Consider the following 18,402-nt stretch of genomic DNA (forward strand, 5'->3'; position numbering starts at 1 on the left):
GACGCGGTACGCAAAGAGCGACAAGAGACGCTTTGAAAACACTGTAGGAATGTTTATTAGATTTTGTTTCAAATATAGACATCAAGTATAGGGAAAAATACAACGATTCTGTGCGATATATCTGAACATCACGAGCAGAATAAAGAACGAATTCAGCCGTTTCCACTGACCCTGTTGAAATGTCTCATAGTAGCACCGTCACAGCAGCTTCCAGACACGTTTATCACACAGTATTGCCTTACAAGATCAAACACGGCATTGGATTTATAGATGAATACCATCAACTGCATCATAAAGACTAACAAGCGTGCAAACTTTGGAGAAAACATCCAACGTGATATCAAAAAGGTTTAAAAAGAAGATAGCAGGTCAACAATTGAATACAAAACTGCTTAAATAAATGCAATACGTTTTAATAAATTTCAGAGTGATCGATTTAGACTATATATTTAAAGTGGAATGCAGGCAGAAGATTTTCTAAGGCTAAATTAGTTAATCTCTCACAATCTTTCTTTAAGGGGAGACACTGCAGCCAAAACTGTTTTTTTTTTTTTTTTTCATGCAACTGTCAAGTTTGAGATTTTTGGTATTTCATAAAGTGTTTTTTCAGACTAGCGGAAAGAAAACACTTTAAATACATGTTCCTTTTATAGCACTAGATCTATTTGTGTCAATAGATTTCAATTACAATACATATATTTAAAGGCTGTTTTCTCAAAATGAGTTTTTAATATATTGTAATAATTGTAATTGTAATAATTATAATACAGTTAAGCCATAAATCTCTACTTCAGTAGCACTTACACACCAAACTTTACATTTTTATTCCTGTATGTGTTCTGAAGGTTTTTACAGAGGGATTTGTTCATATACACTACCGGTCAAATGTTTGGGGTCAGTAAGAGTTGTAATGTTTTTAAAGAAAGTCTCTTATGCTCATCAGTGCTGCATTTATTTAATAAAAAAAAATATATATAAAAAACTGTAATATTGCGAAATGTTATTACAAAAAAATAAAATAATGGTTTCTATTGTAATATACTTTAAGATTTTATTTGTGATGCAAAGCTGAATTTTCATCAGCCATTACTTCAGTCTTAAGTGTCACGTGATCCTTCAGAAATCATTCTAATACACTGATTTATTATTAGAATGATCTATATTGGATTATATATATTGCAACAGTTGCCCTGCAAAGTATTTATTTAGAAATTGTGATATTTTTTCAGGATTCTTTGATGAATAAAAAGCTCAAAAGAACAGCATTTATTCAAAATATAAATATTTTCAAACAATGTAAGTATTTGCTATCACCTTTTATCAATTTAACACACCCTTGGTGAATAAAAGTATTAATTTCTTTCAAAAAAATTTTTTACTGACCCCAAACTTTTGACCGGTAGTGTATATTTGTTTGATTTTATACATTTTATTCCCCTAAAAACTGTAAAAATATGTTTTCTGTCTGTTCTAAGTTTTTTCTTAATTATGGAGCGACAATATGAGATACCCAAAATCCTCTCTGTAAAAACATTTGACTCTAATATGTAAAAAAAAAAAGTTTTTAAACTACCTTTATCCAGTGTTTAGATTTCTGTACTAGAAATTATGCAAATTAGTGCATATTTAATTAAATAATGGCTCATTTGCATATTTACACCTAACATTTTAGAAAACTTGTAATACAAAAAATGTTTGCAATTATCAATCTAATTAATCAACTGGATAGGGAAAGTGATAACTATTAGTTAATTTTATTTACCCTATTCACCTGCAGTGTCTCCCTTTAAGGTCAACATGACACTAACAAATCCGTTCTACTTCCTTAACACACATTTCTGGTCAGGTTTTGAATAAGTCATCTATGACTGGAATAATATACTTTTTTCCCCCTATTGTCCAAAAAAGACTCAATCAATTCACATTGAATAAATGAATGAATAACATTCTCTCGCGATCAGACATGCATCATGTTATGTAAGTAAACAGGTCTGTTACCAGCATTTCATGTTGACCTTAACACTCCCTCTCCTTTCACACATCACTGTTTATGTAAATTCTTCCAGGTCCTCATCAGTATGATTTGTCTGATTCATATCATCTAAACAGACATCACCAGAGTGATATCGAATATGTAGCACGTTCTTCATTTTGTATTAAGCATGTGCAAAATTAGCCTGCTCCCATGTTGAAAATGTCCTTTGAATTAAACCAGCTCTTTTATTAGAGGAGCATTTCCAAATGATTAACATGGAACCTTAATAAAGTGCCTTTTGACCCTGTGAAGTCAGCCGAAGTCAATCCTTTCTGGGGGCAGAAGAGTACATTATTGCCTTGGTAGATGCTCTCACCACAAATGCCTCCCTGTGAAGTTTGGAGGGGCGGTTGGGATCTGGAAGATAAAGTGTGAGGTAAATTGTGTGTGAAACTTAGTCATTAAAGCATTAGGTAATATATGTCACCCTGGAGCACAAAACCAGTCTTAACGGGTATATTAGTAGCAATAGCCAAACATATATTGTAAGGGGTCAAAATTATCGATTTTTCTTTTATGCCAAAAATCATTAGGATATTAAGTAAAGGAAAAAAAAAAATCATGCTCCATGCATTTAATTTTTTATTAGTAATATGCATTGCTAAAAACTTAATCTGGCCAACTTTAAAAGTGATTTTCTCAATATTTAGATTTTTTTTGCACCCTCAGATTTCAGATTTTCCAATAGTTGTATCTCTGCCAAATATTGTCCTATCAATGCAAAGATTAGTATTCAGCTTTCAGATGATGTATAAATCTCATCTTAATAAAAAAATGACCCTTATGACTGGTTTTGTGGTCCAGGGTCACATTAATTATTGACCGTATTGTTACTGACCGGTCCTGCGTTCATGAGCAGAGCCATCTCAGTGGGCTGGTAAACGTGACTCCGGAACGGCACAGCGGGACGTATCAATCCGTTATGATAACCTCCAGTCTGTAGAACTGCAAAAATATAAAAATATATGTATAATATATTGCATGTTTTTTTATATAAAACAAAGGAAAACTAATTGTATATATTTAATTAAAATAAAATCTGTACAGTTGAAGTCAAAGGTTTGCATACACCTTGCAGTATCTGCAAAATGTTAATTATTTTACCAAAATAAGAGGATCATACAAAATGTGTTCTATTTTAAATTTAGTACTGACCTGAATAAGATATTTCACATAAAAGACGTTTACATATAGTCCACAAGAGAAAATAAAAGAGTTGAATTTATAAAATTGACCCTGTTCAAAAGTTTACAAACACTTGATTCTTAATACTGTGTTGTTACCTGAATGATCCACAGCTCTGTTTTTTTTATTTAGTGATAGTTGTTCATGATTCCTATGTTTGTCCTGAACAGTTAAACTGTCTGCTGTTCTTCAGAAAAATACCTTCTTTGGTTTTTCAGTATTTTTGCGTATGCCTTTTACAACAATGACTGCATGATTTTGAGATCCATCTTTTCACTCTGAGGACAACTGAGAGACTCATATGCAACTATTATAAAAGGTTCAAACACTCACTGATGCTCCAGGAGGAAAAAACATGTATTAAGAGCTGGGGGGGTAAATTTAAATAATTTTTTCTTTTGGGAAACGTAAGTATCTTCTGTAGCTTTTGAAGGGCAGTACTACATTAAAAAGTGTACACATTTTCATTCTGTACAAAAGTTTACATTTATTTATGGCATTAACCAATCACAGCCGATAATAACCAGTCATATCCAATCATATCGCCATGGAGGCATTTATTCTCAGTTATCCCCCACCAAACTCACTGCATGCTTTAGGAGATCTGTTCAAACTTAATGGGCTCAGGGGAGGCGAGAGAGATGCAGACTCCTGCTGTAACTTTACCCACTGGTGTCGCTGTTGGACAAAGTGTCTTTAGAAAAACTAGTGATTTATAAATTTATATTTATGTTTTATTTTTGTACTGCAAATGAGGCATAAACTGAGGCACTGCTATTTGGTGGAACCAAATAATAGCATTCTAGAAACATTTCTATAACCATAAGCTAACCTTCACAGAATGTTGCAGGAAGGTTTTTGTAACAACCTACAGAAAACTTAAACAGAACATTCCCTAATGGTTATTTTTAGGTTTCATTTTTACAACCATCGCACATTTTTTGTGTGACAACCTACCAGCACTGTGCTCCTCTACAGTGTATGCCTGACTCTCTGCGAACGGAGCTCTGGGATTGGTTGGCCGCTCGTCATCATGGTAACTTTGTGCCGCTGGGGGCTGAGGGGTGTCGTAGAAGCTCTGGCCAGTGTCTGCGTTCCTCTGACCGGACGGACTCAAGCACAGGTGCGTTTCCGGGATTGCGTGAAATAACAACAGCACCCAACCCTCGGTCACCAACGCAACAGCTAATGCCGGTTCATCCCAATCCTTCGCCACAGTCGTGATGCCAGCATCGCCGTACAGATAGAAACCGAGCCAAGCGACCCAGAGGAGAAGTGATGACAGACATGAGAGGAAAAGCCAGACGGCGTTGCACCTCCACTTCATCCTCATCCTGCTCGACTCCTCTCTGTTGCTCCCTCCACACAACACCACAACCAACGACAGCATGCTGGCCGCTAGTAACAACGCTAGAGCATAGCTACACACCAACACAAAGTCTAAAGGCAGGTAATCGCAGGCTGCATGTCCCTCGCGAACCACCGTAAGCAGCAGCCACTCTCCAGCAATGATGCCTTGAACCAGCGTGAGCGCGAACGCCAATCCAGCGAGAGAGCTGCCCGCTGGGCTCCGCCTCCCTCCGGCCAGCTTCTTCAGCCGCACTCCCTGCACCAGCAAACAGGAAAAACACATCGCAAACAGCGCTCCCCACAGGCCACGGCGCACCAAGCAGAGCTCCTCGCCACGCCCCACCAAGAAGACCAGCGATAGGCTGAAGAGACCCATCGTTCCGGCCAGTAGGAGGAGGAGGGGACCGACACCGCATCGCTTCTCCGGTTCCGTTACTGTTTTTAGCTTAGCCAAAAGAACTACAGCCAGTATCAGAGCGGATACGGTACCGCCACATGCTATGGCCTCCAGCACCACGCCCCACACGGACTCCAGATCGCACAAAACTCTGTAGGGAAGGTCCACTGTAGCGCCACACCCATGAGGAGGGGGCGGGGCCACAATCTTGGGCGGGTCCTCAGGAGAGCAGCAACCAATCAGAAATAGAATAAAGATGAGGGTGGGCCTTAGAGCCATGGCTGTAAGAGAAAGATACAAAAAAATGTATTATTTCCATTTTTCCGTGTAAAGCCACAAGTATACTTTTTATGCATACAGTGCGCGTGGTGCAAATTCCGTCACCAGAGTAGTATGCGCATACTAGTGTTGTCAAAACTGAAATTTTAAAAAAACCTGTGAGCCTTCGAGAGCAAGTTGCCTGTGCATCTGCACTGCAACTGTTGTTTTATGCATGTAGACTTCAGATGATGCTTTTGCTAAACTTTAGATAAAGTCATTAACTAACAAGGCACTTTAGATTAAAAAAACAGCAATATTAAAGGGGTCATCGGGTGCAAAACTAACTTTTACATGTTGTTTGAACATTCATGTGTGTTGGTAGTTTGTGTACACAACCACCCTACAATGATAAAAATCCACCCAGTGGTATTTTTTTAATCTTTAAAAGTGATATCCCCTTTTTAAAATCAGATCATTTGTCCAAATACGATTGCCATTGTGTCGACTCAGGAGCAGAGGAAGAATAATTGAGCAATTGAGGTGTTCTGTTGTTGGATGTAATAATGAACATAGCAGTCGTCACTTATTCCCGACATCTGAGCCGCTTAAGATCTACATATGCATCTATGTTCGTGCGAATCATTCGTGATGCAGCTTCACCCACAGCAGAACTGAGTTTAAGGGTTTTTTTATGCATCTTTGCAAATGGCCTTTCTTAATAATGTGCTTGTTGGCAAGTTTCGCCAATAAACGTGGCTAAATGCGGCTAAAGTAAACATAATCCTAGAGAGGGGCGGGGCGAGCAGAGCTCACAAGGGGCCATGTCTTAAAATGAGCTGAAATTTTGCAGAGCTGAGGTAAAAGGGTGTTTTTTTACACTACTATTAAAAATTTTTAACCAAAGTATATTAGAGACTTTTCATTAAGACCCTAAAGAATCTTATGAACTTGTGAAAAATAAGCATCTGATGACCCCTTTAAGCAAATACAGGGTTTGCACATACGCCACGATTTGGTCAGTTACCCGGGTGCGCGGCCATATTGGCGATATGTAAACAACAGCATTGATGGGATGGTAATGTACTACTGAATACATAGTTCTGCTAATGTCTAATGTTATGCTGTCTAAACCTTGTAAATAACGCATGGAAGCTGTTAAATCATATAGAGAAGGACATAGTAAGCAGGAAAGGTACAAAGTTAATAGGTGGTAAAGATACGTATGAGCAGTATTAATTAAGATATTAGCCTAATATTTCACCTACCTGACTGGAAATGATAAGAACAAACATGATTGTCAAGATTCTTGCCCTGGAAATCCTGGTTCAGTTTGGCCAACCACAAATGCCTTTTGTTCCTCTTCTCCTTGATTTGTTATAACTTTTAGCAGTCTATAGCATTCCATGTGTTTTTCCCGGTCTGACCAATTAGTACAGCATAAAACATGACAATAATTGACCAATTTCAGCAGTAATAATCAGGAAAATATGGGAGTTTCGTTCAGTTAAGTTCAGTGCTGCCAATATGGCCGTTTAATGATGCGTTGTGAAAACACAAACCAAGACAACTTCTGAAATTTTAAGTAATTTAAATTTAGTCGGTTTTTAAAACAAGATGCTGTGCAATGTTATTGTATCTTGAAACTCATTGGTTGAAAGCTTATTTATTCAGATTTAATATATAAATAAATGGACCCTTATGACTGGTTTTGTGGTCCAGGATATGGTCTTAAAAATGGCACCTACTAATTTTCACAACTCACAACTTTCAAAACAGTTTTATTGAGTTTTTGAAAGAGATTTCATCATTATTTTGGTTGGTATGTTGTTAAACAGCAGCACAATCCAATGAACGCACTGTATCCCTCCCAGCCTTGTTTCCATTTCTGCAATTAGCTGCAATTAGCTAACAACAACAATTTAATCCAACCATTTCCAGATGGATAACTCGTTTGAGAATCTGTTACTAGGACACTAGCACAGAATTATTGTCATGTTTTGGCCTGTACTAATCGACTGCCAAAAATTATAACAAATCAAGGAGAAGAGTGCAAAAACTGTCTGAGGAACAAAAGGCATTTGCAGTTGGCCAAACTGAACCAGGATTTTTCAGGGCAAGAATCTCGACAACATTTGCATTTGTTCTTATCATTTCCAGTCAGGTAGGTGAAATATAGTCTAGTATCTTAATTAATACTGCTCATACGTATATTTACAACCTATATACTTTAGTTTGTCAGAATACTGCGTCCTTTCCAGCTTACTAAGTTCTCTATATGAATTAGCAGCTTCCACATATTTTCCCCATGGTTTAGACAGCATAAATTACTAACGTATTCAGTAGTATATTAACCGTGCAATCCATGCTGTTGTTAATATGGCCAAGCATCTGGGTAAATGACCATAAGTGCAAACCCTCTATTCTTTATACACTACTCTTTGCGTAATGCCTTGCAAACAGTGCATGAAGTCAGATGAAGTCAAAAAAGCGACAACATAATACAACTGATTTACAGAGTGTAAGTTGGCAGACTTCTAGCTGTAAGTTCCATTTCCATAGCAACAGCAGCTTCTCTGGTGGAATTTGGCTATTAAATATTTTTTGGAAAAGAACGGAATGGAATTTTAGCACATTTCACTTTTATGAACTGTTTTGTTATCTGTTACCCAGCAAGCAATTTCGCGTCTAATAGACGTCTAAGCTATTGAATGACTACATATATACGTCTAATAGACGTCTAAACATAGCCCAAGAATAGACAGCTATTGAATGACTACATATATACGTCTAATAGACGTCTAAACATAGCCCAAGAATAGACGTCTAAGCTATTGAATGACTACATATATACGTCTAATAGACGTCTAACCATAGCCCAAGAATAGACGTCTAAGCTATTGAATGACTACATATATACGTCTAATAGACGTCTAACCATAGCCCAAGAATAGACGTCTAAGCTATTGAATGACTACATATATACGTCTAATAGACGTCTAAACATAGCCCAAGAATAGACGTCTAAGCTATTGAATGACTACATATATACGTCTAATAGACGTCTAAACATAGCCCAAGAATAGACGTCTAAGCTATTGAATGACTAAATATATACGTCTAATAGACGTCTAACCATAGCCCAAGAATAGACGTCTAAGCTATTGAATGACTAAATATATACGTCTAATAGACGTCTAACCATAGCCCAAGAATAGACGTCTAAGCTATTGAATGACTACATATATACGTCTAATAGACGTCTAAACATAGCCCAAGAATAGACGTCTAAGCTATTGAATGACTACATATATACGTCTAATAGACGTCTAAACATAGCCCAAGAATAGACGTCTAAACTATTGAATGACTACATATATACGTCTAATAGACGTCTAAACATAGCCCAAGAATAGACGTCTAAGCTATTGAATGACTACATATATACGTCTAATAGACGTCTAAACATAGCCCAAGAATAGACGTCTAAGCTATTGAATGACTACATATATACGTCTAATAGACGTCTAAACATAGCCCAAGAATAGACGTCTAAGCTATTGAATGACTACATATATACGTCTAATAGACGTCTAAACATAGCCCAAGAATAGACGTCTAAGCTATTGAATGACTACATATATACGTCTAATAGACGTCTAAACATAGCCCAAGAATAGACGTCTAAGCTATTGAATGACTACATATATACGTCTAATAGACGTCTAACCATAGCCCAAGAATAGACGTCTAAGCTATTGAATGACTACATATATACGTCTAATAGACGTCTAAACATAGCCCAAGAATAGACGTCTAAGCTATTGAATGACTACATATATACGTCTAATAGACGTCTAAACATAGCCCAAGAATAGACGTCTAAACTATTGAATGACTACATATATACGTCTAATAGACGTCTAAACATAGCCCAAGAATAGACGTCTAAGCTATTGAATGACTACATATATACGTCTAATAGACGTCTAACCATAGCCCAAGAATAGACGTCTAAGCTATTGAATGACTAAATATATACGTCTAATAGACGTCTAACCATAGCCCAAGAATAGACGTCTAAGCTATTGAATGACTACATATATACGTCTAATAGACGTCTAAACATAGCCCAAGAATAGACGTCTAAGCTATTGAATGACTACATATATACGTCTAATAGACGTCTAAACATAGCCCAAGAATAGACGTCTAAGCTATTGAATGACTACATATATACGTCTAATAGACGTCTAAACATAGCCCAAGAATAGACGTCTAAGCTATTGAATGACTACATATATACGTCTAATAGACGTCTAAACATAGCCCAAGAATAGACGTCTAAGCTATTGAATGACTACATATATACGTCTAATAGACGTCTAAACATAGCCCAAGAATAGACGTCTAAGCTATTGAATGACTACATATATACGTCTAATAGACGTCTAAACATAGCCCAAGAATAGACGTCTAAGCTATTGAATGACTACATATATACGTCTAATAGACGTCTAAACATAGCCCAAGAATAGACGTCTAAGCTATTGAATGACTACATATATACGTCTAATAGACGTCTAACCATAGCCCAAGAATAGACGTCTAAGCTATTGAATGACTAAATATATACGTCTAATAGACGTCTAACCATAGCCCAAGAATAGACGTCTAAGCTATTGAATGACTACATATATACGTCTAATAGACGTCTAACCATAGCCCAAGAATAGACGTCTAAGCTATTGAATGACTACATATATACGTCTAATAGACGTCTAACCATAGCCCAAGAATAGACAGCTATTGAATGACTACATATATACGTCTAATAGACGTCTAACCATAGCCCAAGAATAGACAGCTATTGAATGACTACATATATACGTCTAATAGACGTCTAAACATAGCCCAAGAATAGACGTCTAAGCTATTGAATGACTACATATATACGTCTAATAGACGTCTAACCATAGCCCAAGAATAGACGTCTAAGCTATTGAATGACTACATATATACGTCTAATAGACGTCTAAACATAGCCCAAGAATAGACGTCTAAGCTATTGAATGACTACATATATACGTCTAATAGACGTCTAAACATAGCCCAAGAATAGACGTCTAAGCTATTGAATGACTACATATATACGTCTAATAGACGTCTAACCATAGCCCAAGAATAGACGTCTAAGCTATTGAATGACTAAATATATACGTCTAATAGACGTCTAACCATAGCCCAAGAATAGACGTCTAAGCTATTGAATGACTACATATATACGTCTAATAGACGTCTAAACATAGCCCAAGAATAGACAGCTATTGAATGACTACATATATACGTCTAATAGACGTCTAAACATAGCCAAGAATAGACGTCTAAGCTATTGAATGACTACGTGTATACGTCTAATAGACGTCTAAACATAGCCCAAGAATAGACGTCTAAGCTATTGAATGACTACATATATACGTCTAATAGACGTCTAACCATAGCCCAAGAATAGACAGCTATTGAATGACTACATATATACGTCTAATAGACGTCTAAACATAGCCAAGAATAGACGTCTAAGCTATTGAATGACTACATCTATACGTCTAATAGACGTCTAACCATAGCCCAAGAATAGACGTCTAAGCTATTGAATGACTACATATATACGTCTAATAGACGTCTAACCATAGCCCAAGAATAGACAGCTATTGAATGACTACATATATACGTCTAATAGACGTCTAAACATAGCCCAAGAATAGACGTCTAAGCTATTGAATGACTACATATATACGTCTAATAGACGTCTAAACATAGCCCAAGAATAGATGTCTAAGCTATTGAATGACTACATATATACGTCTAATAGACGTCTAAACATAGCCCAAGAATAGACGTCTAAGCTATTGAATGACTACATATATACGTCTAATAGACGTCTAAACATAGCCCAAGAATAGATGTCTAAGCTATTGAATGACTACATATATACGTCTAATAGACGTCTAAACATAGCCCAAGAATAGACGTCTAAGCTATTGAATGACTACATATATACGTCTAATAGACGTCTAAGCTATTGAATGACTACATATATACGTCTAATAGACGTCTAACCATAGCCCAAGAATAGACGTCTAAGCTATTGAATGACTACATATATACGTCTAATAGACGTCTAAACATAGCCCAAGAATAGACGTCTAAGCTATTGAATGACTACATATATACGTCTAATAGACGTCTAAACATAGCCCAAGAATAGACAGCTATTGAATGACTACATATATACGTCTAATAGACGTCTAAACACAGCCCAAGAATAGACAGCTATTGAATGACTACATATATACGTCTAATAGACGTCTAAACATAGCCCAAGAATAGACAGCTATTGAATGACTACATATATACGTCTAATAGACGTCTAACCATAGCCCAAGAATAGACAGCTATTGAATGACTACATATATACATCTAATAGACGTCTAACCATAGCCCAAGAATAGACGTCTAAGCTATTGAATGACTACATATATACGTCTAATAGACGTCTAACCATAGCCCAAGAATAGACAGCTATTGAATGACTACATATATACATCTAATAGACGTCTAAACATAGCCCAAGAATAGACAGCTATTGAATGACTACATATATACGTCTAATAGACGTCTAACCATAGCCCAAGAATAGACAGCTATTGAATGACTACATATATACATCTAATAGACGTCTAACCATAGCCCAAGAATAGACTAGTCATCAATTAGACCGCTATTAAACGACTACATATATACGTCTAATAGACAGGCAATATGGGTCTAGGCTAAAACAAGGCTGATTTTGGGCTGTCAGTGAAAATCTAATAGACGTCTAACCATAGCCCAAGAATAGACTAGTCATCAATTACACTACATATGTAATAGACAACAAAATGAGGCATAAGGATTCTTTTCACTCAAATATACCAGGTTCTCATAAATGAAAATCCATCCAAACTAATTGAATATAAAGGGATTTATTTTGAACAATTATATAGACAACAACAACTTAGACAACATTCAAACATAAAAATGAACAAATAAAACATTGGAAAAATATGTAAAACAAATTAAGATATTAAAATTTTTAAGAATTAACTGTTTACTTTAGATCCATAACCCCCACCCCCTGCCCTCCCTGGTGCTTGTTTGAAATGATTAGAAATTGCATTTTTTATTTCACATTCCGTAGCTGATGGAAAGTTGGTCATCACTGCGTCTGCCAAATGAGAAAAAGGAAAGAATTATTGCTCAAGAAAAGCATTGTTGACAGTCATTTAACTAATTACAGTCAATCACTTTTGCAAGGATGCACACTAGAGCTGGCCAATATAGAGTTAACAGAATATAGATAGAGACTATATAATTTATATCAATATAGACAATAATTTATATCAATATTATAAATAAATTAATATCAATAATTGAACATTTTTGCTCGCATAATGGTGATGCAATACGGGGTGTAACGATACGCGTATTGAACAATTCTGTACAAGGCATATATATATATATATATATATATATATATATATATATATATATATATATATATATAGGCTATATACACACACATACATACATATACATATATACACATCTGAAATTTTCTTCTCGAATGTTCATTTTTATCAAGCTCATATATGCAAGTTCAGTAATTTCACTTAAATGGCAATGAAAATTACCTATTAATTGTCATTTTAGTGAAATTACTGAACTTACATATATGAGCTTGATAAAAATCTCCTAGCACTGATGTACCCTCCACAGACACATCTCCTTGTACATCCAAATCTAGATATTCGTCCAAGCTGCTACTTGATGCAGCGAGAGCATTAACTCGATCTCTCAATCGACGCCATTCTCTTAGATATTTGGGATCCATAACTGCTGAATATGGAAATAAAATTAACATTATAATTGATTATGTAACACTGTTATCCCAAGACATGTCAAAACATGTTTTGAAACTGAAATACAGTATTTTTTAAATTATCATTCTAATGAAGGTGAAAACTGATTTTATTTACATTTCTACTTTAGTTCTTCCCTCAAGTTTAAAGGGATAGTTCACTTTGAAATTAAATTTTGGTATGTTTTAGCTTACCTTAAGGACGTCCAAGATGTAGGTGTCTTTGTTTCCGCAGTAGTTTCAACTTTGATTTTTTAGGTCAAACTATTCTTGTCTGTCAGTCATATAATGCAGGTCTATGGTCACCACCTAAAAAGGCCATGCACAGATAAGTCCAAATTAAACAATTCCCCATCGTAAGTACACATTAATGGCCTAAGACACGAAACGAGCAGTCTGTGTGAGAAAATGAACAGTATTTATATCGTTTTTACCTCTTGTACACAGCCACGTCCAAGTGATATGAGGGCTCGCGTGCTTCCAGGTGTGTGACGCGTCCGTGTTAGTTTGCGCAAGCGGCGCACTTAGACTAAGCCAGAACGCGCACACACCGAAGCACGCGCGCCCTCAGATCACTTAGACGTGGCTGTGTACAAGAGGTAAAAACGATACAAATACTGTTCGTTTTCTGACACAAACCGCTCGTTTTGTGTCTTAGGCCATCAGTGTGTACTTATGGTTGGAAATTGTTTAATTTGGACTTCTCTGTGCATGCTCTTTCAGGTGGTGACCATAGACCTGCATTATATGACTGACAGACAAGAACAGTTTGACCTAAAAAAATAAAAATTGAAACTACTGCGGAAACAAAGACACCTACATCTTGGATGCCCATAAGGTAAGCTAAAACATATCAAAATTTAATTTCAAAGTGAACTATCACTATAAATCATTCTTTATCACTTACTCATATAACTCTAATAAACATAAAAAGATACTTATAGGCGTAGTTCACTTATAAAAAATAAATAAATACATAAAATGTAATCATTTACTCACTTTCACTTGGTTCCAAACCTGTATGGCTTTCTTCTGTTGAACACACACAAAAAATATATTTTGATGAATGTTGGTAACAAGACATTTAATGGTAGTCACTGACAAGTGTTCTGTATATTCAATTGTTGTACTTTGTTGACTGATTGCTGGATAATTTGCAATAAACAGTGTCTTTAAATCAAATAAAGTGGAATACATCACTCCAGTTCTGAGGTTTTTACACTGGCTATCTGTCTGTCAAAACATTCATATCAAAAAACTACAGTTGGTTATTAAATTAACATTTTAAGGCCAAAGTAAATTTCTAATCTTCTGATGCACTATGAACCATCCAGAGCAGACCTCTCAGGTCATCAGGGACAGTAGCCAGCTACTTTTCTCCAAAGTCAAAACAAAACATGGAGAAGCAGCATTCAGTTTTATATCTGAAACAAATTCACTGAAAACTGAATGTATGCTGCATATTGTAATGTATTTAAAAACAAGTTTAAAGACTATATGTTTGCCACTACCTTTTATTAATTGGAAAGGATTTTTTTTTTTATCATTTCTTTTCATGTTGCACTATGCTGCTGTTAAATTTTATGTAAAGTACTTAAAAAATTTGCTTTAAATCAAAAACTATTATTTATTACTCTAATTTAAAAACAATATATTGGTATCTTTATAATAATAAAAAATAGTAATGATAAGTTTCATAGTTTCATGCTTACCACATTCATTGAATTTAGATACATTTGCAATAACACGTGCAGGTAACGTTAACTTTTTGGAGAAAAATAGTACTCTGCAATGTTAATGTTAAAATGTCACGGTTTCTACACATTATAACAACTAACTAATTTAAACAATGAACATATCAAAAATAACACGCATACTTACAAGATCGAAGTAGAAATGTGAAGGTTTTCACTCAGACTGTTGCTCGCCCGTTGCTCTCCGACAGCTGTCTTGTGTAAAATAAATTGGCGGAAATGTTTATCGCGAAAGTGATCTAGTCGCGCAATGCCAGTAGTCCCAGTAGACATGTCTCAGTCAGTAGTGTTTCGATTGTGCCATCTAGCGGTTGGGAAATGCAATTGCATTTGATTTGATTTTTTATCGTAGATTGTGTATGAATGTTATGTTTATGTGTGACAGCTAGAAAACATTAAGCTGTTTGAGCGAAGACATTTCAAAGACTAATATTCTTATACTATATCGCTGGTCTGAATCTGGGCTATAGCCAAGCCGTACGTAGACCAGATTGCCTTGATTTCGCCAGGTGGGCTAAAGCAGACTGCATATAGACCTTTTTCCTGAACACGGAAGTAAGTCCGACTCTTAACTGAAAGAATGCTTTGCATTTCCGGTCTGCATTGTTTCTAGTCAAATTAGGGTATATTCCGAGCTAATAAAGTAATGTTAAACCTATTAAAATGTTTTTAAAAAGCACATGGCTCCATAGCGCCATCACTTGGCAATGTCGCAATGACCGTCAGTTGTCAGTGCCTCACTTTAATGAGTGTGTAGATGACACGAAGCAGCGGACGTTAGCTACATTAAAAACAGATGGACGCTATTTGAATGGGTTCCTATGGAAACCGGAACAGAAAAGCATTCAATCTGACGTTAGAATTCGTAATGGCGGCGCTCATCGTTTACTCAGGAAAAAGGTCTATAGCCCGTCCAATTCGGAGCTAAATCGTGACAACAGATCGACCATGTCTTGAAATGACATATTGAACCTTGTAGATATCATACCAATGCGAACATGTAAGGGATAATGTACAGGCAGCCGGTAGTTATCGCAGAAATAAGCCCCGACAGTGTGATCAGGTGATTGTATCACACTGAAGGGGCTTATTTCTGCGATAACTACAGGCTGCCTGTACATTATCCCGCTTATTACACGGCTACTTGCCACATAAGGAAAAAAACTGGACATGAATATGAATTTGAAACCTTTTATTGGCATATTTGTTTTAAATTAACATTTTTATCCTTCCGCGAAACGATATAGTACCACGTGACTAACCTTCAAACTATGTACGTTAGTAAGACAATTTAAATAGATTAATGTCGAAATTTTCCATTGTTAATTGTGGTTGTCCAGTGTTTGTCACAAGATGGCGCCAAACGGTAATCTTTGTTGGCATGGAGGGATTTTAAACATACAAGTAGTACCGGCTATGCCTTATTACTTTGGAACGGTGATTATTTGAAAAGAACGAACCTGCAAATGTCTCAACTGACCAATCAGAATCAAGCATTCCAAAGAGCCGTGTAATAAGATGGAATATCAACCATTTCATGCACTGCCTGGCAAAAAACAACAATTAATCAGTTTTGACTAAAAGTGGGCTACAATAGCCGGGTCTGAATACGAGCTAAATTGTGGCTACGCACAGCCTACACATATAACATGTAAAATAAAGTAAACCAAACAACTTGTAATCACAGTAGACTTTGCTTACATGATGGAATATTATACATCTCACAAGTTATTTTGGAAAAAAAAAATACATTTATCCAGATTAAATGTTATTTGGGCTGTGGGTTACACATAGCCGGACTATATCGGGTCTATATTTAACCCAGACGTTGAAATGACGGCTATTGCTTGCTGGGTATTTACGTGGTTGATAACGGTTAGGCTACTAAGTTGTGCAGCTGCATTTACTCATCCTCCCCTACCGAGTTGTTAAAGCCAAGTGCAGGATGAGTTTGTCTCGCATCCTCTACCCCTTATAAACCCCTCGACAGTTGCTATGGCAACCAGAGGCGCGCGTGGGCTGGCCTAGATGGAGCTGCGCGCAATTTATATAAAGAACGAGAAGCCAGAAACGCACGCACACAAACACACACATAAACACAAGCAGTCGTGTTCAAATAGGAGTTATCTAAAGACGGCAAAATCACGAGAAACTAAACAAGGGTTTAAAGCACACCAAATAAGTGTTACTCACCTTATGAGCTCAGGTTATATTTTGGATAAAGCCTTGAAGCACTAGTCGACGTGTATGTATTAGTGCAGGAGAGTTTCTGCACGCATTCCCACAATCCAAATCTCTTCTTATCGTGTGGGAATTATCCTGAAAAACACAAACTCCTGCAGTGGCATTGCAACCGAACGCCGCGCTTTTTTCCTCTCGGTGCTTAATAGTTGAAAACCAGCGACAGAAAAACAAATGATGTGCGACAGACAGCTTCACACCCACACACTACATCTGTAAGAGAGCATCCTTATTTCTCGATTTCGCTGCTTCTCCTTTCTTCCAGCCTCTTTTCGACAGTGTTAAATCTCCTCTTGCTGCGAGAGCTGTTGCTGCGCGGTTTCCTCCGTGGCTCGGCGTTCAGTAGAGGGTGAAATTCACGTCTGATTGAATATAGACCTCACTGGACCGCTGTAGTCCATCCTCACTTGTCACATGCATCTCTCTCTCTGAGGGGCTTCATTTGCAGCATTGTTACTGCTGCTGATGCACAGCCTATAAATAACCCACAGCAAACTCTTCAGCAATCATGCTTCACTCTCATCATGATCCAGACGGTCAAACTTCTGGCCTATAGATCTCCAGTTAGACCTCTCACTGTCATAGACAGCTGACAGGCTACACACACACACACACACACACACACACACACACACACACACACACACACACACACACACTCACTCACGACCAGGTGTGTGTCTACGTGTGATGTCTTGAGGGAGTCTTATGTAATAAAGATCCCAGTGCTTCAGGTCATACGTGTCATTAGTGTGTGTGCGTGTGTGTGTGTGTGTGTGTGTGTGTGTGTGTGTGTGTGTGTGTGTGTCTTTAAGTAGCCTTCAGATAATCCTGTCCAGTGGTGCAGTGAGCCATCAGAGTATTACAAAGAGTCTCCTCACCTTGCCTTTCATAAGCTATAGGTGCTATTATTTATAATATTTAAGCAGTAACCAGTACAGTGCAAATATTGGATCTGAGAAGTAAAATGTAATTAGAGACAGACAATTCTAATAGTGCCTACAAAACCTGGTTACACACAGAGAGAGAGAGATATGCGTCAGCACACAGTAACGTAGGACTCAAGATTAGTGCTTGCTGACGATTTGGTTAAGCTGCATTCAGATGACTTGCTAAACTGCACTCATTCAGCAGAACCTTGAGAGCTCAATGTTTTAGGTGGCCATAAGACCATTCTGGTGTGTTTTGTAAAATGTATAACCGGCTAATATTGATCGTTCTT

The 18,402-nt window shown here is 36.8% G+C and overlaps 1 protein-coding gene across 1 annotated transcript; it reads right to left on the minus strand.

Annotated features, from left to right (window-relative positions):
* Positions 1 to 37: 37 nt before the first annotated feature.
* gprc5bb (G protein-coupled receptor, class C, group 5, member Bb) lies at positions 38 to 17,751 on the minus strand. Its single transcript, XM_073842753.1, has 4 exons — positions 17,133 to 17,751; positions 4,178 to 5,248; positions 2,874 to 2,980; positions 38 to 2,392 (listed from the first exon to the last, which is right to left on the minus strand). Exons 2-4 carry the CDS (start codon positions 5,244 to 5,246, stop codon positions 2,348 to 2,350), a joined length of 1,221 nt encoding a protein of 406 aa, XP_073698854.1. The 5' UTR covers positions 5,247 to 5,248; positions 17,133 to 17,751; the 3' UTR covers positions 38 to 2,347.
* Between the last annotated feature and the right edge of the window lie 651 nt (positions 17,752 to 18,402).

Source organism: Garra rufa, chromosome 6 (assembly GCF_049309525.1).
Source record: "Garra rufa chromosome 6, GarRuf1.0, whole genome shotgun sequence".
Taxonomy (NCBI): domain Eukaryota; kingdom Metazoa; phylum Chordata; class Actinopteri; order Cypriniformes; family Cyprinidae; genus Garra; species Garra rufa.